General features: G+C 31.6%; 2 protein-coding genes across 2 annotated transcripts; both read left to right on the plus strand.

The window, feature by feature from the left end:
- The first annotated feature begins 566 nt into the window (after nucleotides 1–566).
- On the plus strand, nucleotides 567–1819 carry LOC130973782 (phosphatidylserine decarboxylase proenzyme 2-like). Its single transcript, XM_057898445.1, has 5 exons — nucleotides 567–623; nucleotides 723–797; nucleotides 884–976; nucleotides 1292–1382; nucleotides 1737–1819. Exons 1-5 carry the CDS (start codon nucleotides 567–569, stop codon nucleotides 1817–1819), a joined length of 399 nt encoding a protein of 132 aa, XP_057754428.1.
- Nucleotides 1820–3117: 1298 nt separating this feature from the next.
- LOC130973994 (alcohol dehydrogenase 1-like) lies at nucleotides 3118–3679 on the plus strand. Its single transcript, XM_057898694.1, has 3 exons — nucleotides 3118–3201; nucleotides 3305–3466; nucleotides 3563–3679. The coding sequence occupies exons 1-3, from the start codon at nucleotides 3118–3120 to the stop codon at nucleotides 3677–3679; spliced, it is 363 nt and encodes a 120-aa protein (XP_057754677.1).
- The last annotated feature ends 439 nt before the right edge of the window (nucleotides 3680–4118 follow it).

A 4118-nucleotide genomic window follows, 5' to 3' on the forward strand; every position in this document is an offset into this window, starting at 1 on the left:
TCTTCATTTAATTAAATTTTCTTTATTTTTGGCAGCCTAGCTACTTACTCTTTCTCAAATATATAACAATATAATTCAAGTTTTAATCTTGATTTACAAACTATTAATGATCGTATTTCAATTCCCTTGCGAACCTATCTTAATTTGTCTTCAAATTTTGATTTTCCCCCTTTTTGACATTTTTTTCGGTTCTTTTGTGGATAAGCGGTACACAAATTGAACAATTCAGAAGAAGAGTCAGCCATTTGGTTTTTATTCTTCCACATTTTCTTAACATCAAGCAAGAGATGCAATAAGTGTAATATATGAAACCATTTGGTTTTTACATAATATCAAGTGATGCATGATGAATATTGGTTTCAGGTAACTATTAGTATATCTACTACCATTTCTTGATCACATTCTATATTTCAACTTCTTCCTTAACTTTGAAGATTTTATGTTCCTTGAAAATTGGAATATATTCTGTCGTTTAATTCTTTCAACTTAAATTATGTATATTTATGGTTGTTGATTGTTCCTTTTAGGGTCAAAAATTTTCAGTTCAAAGTCTTTTAGAGAAAGAAATGTGTTCTAATGCTATTGATAATGGAACTTTGGTAATATTCCATTTGGCACCACAGGTATTTATTGCTTTCTTTGTGTCTTATTTCCTTCAAATTCACTTTCATTTTGCAAGTAATTTGATTGCAAATTTTTATTTGAATGCTTCTTTATTGCAGGATTATCACCATTTCCATGTTCCAGTATCAGGAACTATTGAGCAATTTGTTGACATCCCTGGATGCTTATATACGGTATGAGATAATGACCTAAGGAGAATCATTTAACATTTATGTTTTCTACTTTTCTTGGTGTTGATTGTCATTAGTAGTTTTTTAAGGTCAATCCAATTGCTGTAAATAGCAAGTACTATATTGTATTCACGGAGAATAAGCAAGTTTTTTCAATAATTTCTACTGTGGATTTTGGAAAGGTTTGTCATCTCTATCAATTTTAATTTACAAATGCTTGAGTTCATGACTAGGTCCTGCTCAAAATTCTGCCACGTGAATTTATTGGAGAATATTACTTTGTAGATAACAATTCCAATTTGTTATTTCACCATTGGCTGGATTGCGAAAAATATAAAAGCTTACATTTCTTACCTTGAATAATTTATAAATAGCCATCATCCTAGAATTGAAACTACACGTTTTTGTGTTCACAATAAAGTTATCCCATAGCTGCACGCCTGATATTTAGTATTTTTTTAACCTGTATCTGGGAGTAATATATGATTTGGATTTAGGTGGTATTTGTTGCAATAGGAGCTACTATGGTCAGCAGCATTACTTTTACAAGGAAAAAGGGTAATTATGTCAAAAAGGGAGATGATGTTTGCAAGTTACAGTTTATTACTGATGTCTCATTTTTCTGTTGCTTGAGAAATGATAAATTAGATTTTTGACTGTAGTGTCTAAAAACTTTTTTTATTTGAAATTTCACTAATATCTATTAAACGATCGTTGAATATTGTGGATATTACATATAACATGATGAGTGGGATTTTAAATTAATAGGATTGTTACACTTAACATTTAGAAGCTTTATCAACACTATGTTGTTTTTGCTTCTAATCAACATTTATTTACTTAATATACAGTTTGAAGATTTTAATTAAATGTATACATTTTTTTGGGGTTTGATAATTGGTTCAACTCTTTGAATACATGCAAATTATGCATGGGTTGAAGTCCATTTTGTTTTGATTTTTTCTCTGCAGAATTCAATAGCAATTGATGAAGATCTTCTAGCAAATAGTAGGAGATCACTATAGACCTTGGTTTGTGTGGGGATGAGATTGGGCATCTCTATGAAACTGTCTTGAAATCTGGTTGACCAACTTGGAATTGTTCAATTTGTGTACCATTCTCTTCTAAATCTAACCAATAACCATGACATTGCTAATTTGACATTTTTTTGGTTCTTCAGCTGCAGGTCTTCTTGCAGAAGGGAAAAAGAGTCGGCGAAGGCCGAAGAAGCATGGGCCCTCGGTAAGTATACCTTTTCTTTGAGAAATCATTTTTGGCAAAAAAATGTATTGTTTCTTTCAGAAATGGTATCAGTACAGTTTGTAAATCGAATATAATATTTCTTTCTATTTGATGAATAGCTTTCTGTCTTCATATTTCTATATCTGCACAGGTGTCTTCAATTTTGAATACTTTGGCATATCTGCTGAGGCGTAGCTAGAATCAAGTCCATTGAACATTAAGACTTTAAAGAGAGGTCTAATCCTGTGTATGCGAGGGTCCCTGTTCTAATCCGCCATGGCAAACCCATCTCTAAGTCTCTCATCATAGTCGAATACATTGATCAGAGTTGGTCCAATAATAATGCCCCTTCAATCCTTCCTTCTGATCTTATGACAGAGCAACTGCTCGCTTTTGAGCCACTTATATAGATGAAAAGATGATTCCTTTTTATTTTTTCCGATCTGAGTTTTTGCTATTTTTTTCTCATTGTTTCATTAAAGTTGGATTATTTCTAATTATTGAGTAAAAGATCTTAAAAGTTTATATTGGTGAGTTTTCCAAGACTTTGAATTGTTTAAAGACCATCGGTAACTCCATTCTTTATTAACAACTTTATAGCTAGCTCACTATGATTAGATTATTTCTATTAATTATATTGATTATACTATTATTTCAATAAAATAAACTTCCATGGAGTTCAGATGAAAGTTTGTTACATGTTGTCAGTTAATAACTTAAGATTAGTTGGTAGGTTATAGTAGTTACTCTAATTAGTTAGCTTTCTCTTAACAATTTTTTCCTTTCTGTGCAAATGGGGGTAGTGGTTTCCTTCTATGAAGAGCATTATAACTATTGAAACAGAAGAAGAGAGGGAGCCATATTATAAAGTGATGGAAGAAGTGATTGAGAGGGTGGAAGAAGCTTTTGGGAAGTGCAGCAAAAGGAAACCCTTCTTTGGTGGGGACAGTGTTGGATTCCTTGACATTACTTTTTATTTTGCTTAACTTTCAATTTTATGATGTCTTGCATATTTTTTAAAAGGTTTGTTTCATGGAAGAAAGACTAAGATTTTAATGTTACTCAACAGGTAATTGCTGAAATGACCAATAGAGGTGTGGATTGTTCTGTTGAATGTATTGGCAGCATCCAAGCTATGATCTCAGCATTTGAATATGTCCATGATGTAATTGAATCAGAACTTGTTCTTTTTTTAATTTGTTGCTATAATATTGTTATGATAAGTTATTTACTAATACTGAAACTTAAATATTCTATTCCCTTTTCAGGGTTGGGGTGTTGCTATTCTTGTTGGTGTGCCAAGAAAAGATGATGTTTTCAAAACTCATCCTATGAACTTCTTGAATGAGAGAACTCTCAAGGGTACCTTCTATGGTAACTACAAACCCCGAATCGATCTTCCTAATGTTGTGGAGAAGTACATGAAAGGGGTAAGCTTTTTATACTAAACTCTACATTGTAGTCTTAACAAGTTGATATATTTTTATTCATGTTGCTAATGGATCTCTTCATTGGTTATAATTCAGGAGTTGAAACTTGAGAAATTTATCACTTACACCGTTTCGTTTCCAGAGATTAATAAGCCTTTTGATTTGATGCTGAAAGGAGAGTCCATCAGGTGCATCATTCGGATGGACGAATAAACTTAACAGTGAGGAAATTGTCCCTGACAGGGGACATTTCTCTTTCAGAGAAAAAGAAAAAAATACAAAAATAAACATCGTTTGTAATCCCTTTTAAAAGTTATCGAGTTTATAGAGTTTGATTTTGAATGTAGAGAATGGATGATAGGCCTTTTCCTACTACTATTGTGTAGTTTTTGTTTTTGATAAAAAAATATTATTGTCAAATTCTTGTTCTTGTCACATATTTAGTATCTCTTATATCTCAGTGGTAGAGCTGCATGTCTAAATTCTTAGTTTCCAAATTGGTATATTAATGTTGATGTGTGATAAAATGCAACCGTTTATGGTCTTATCAACGTAGAAGTATATACATAATACATCATCATCGTGTTAAGAATTCATCAATTTTTACAAGGACGATATCATTGAAAGAAGAAAAAAGAAAACATAGCTTCAG

Source organism: Arachis stenosperma, chromosome 4 (assembly GCF_014773155.1).
Source record: "Arachis stenosperma cultivar V10309 chromosome 4, arast.V10309.gnm1.PFL2, whole genome shotgun sequence".
NCBI classification, from domain to species: Eukaryota; Viridiplantae; Streptophyta; class Magnoliopsida; order Fabales; family Fabaceae; genus Arachis; species Arachis stenosperma.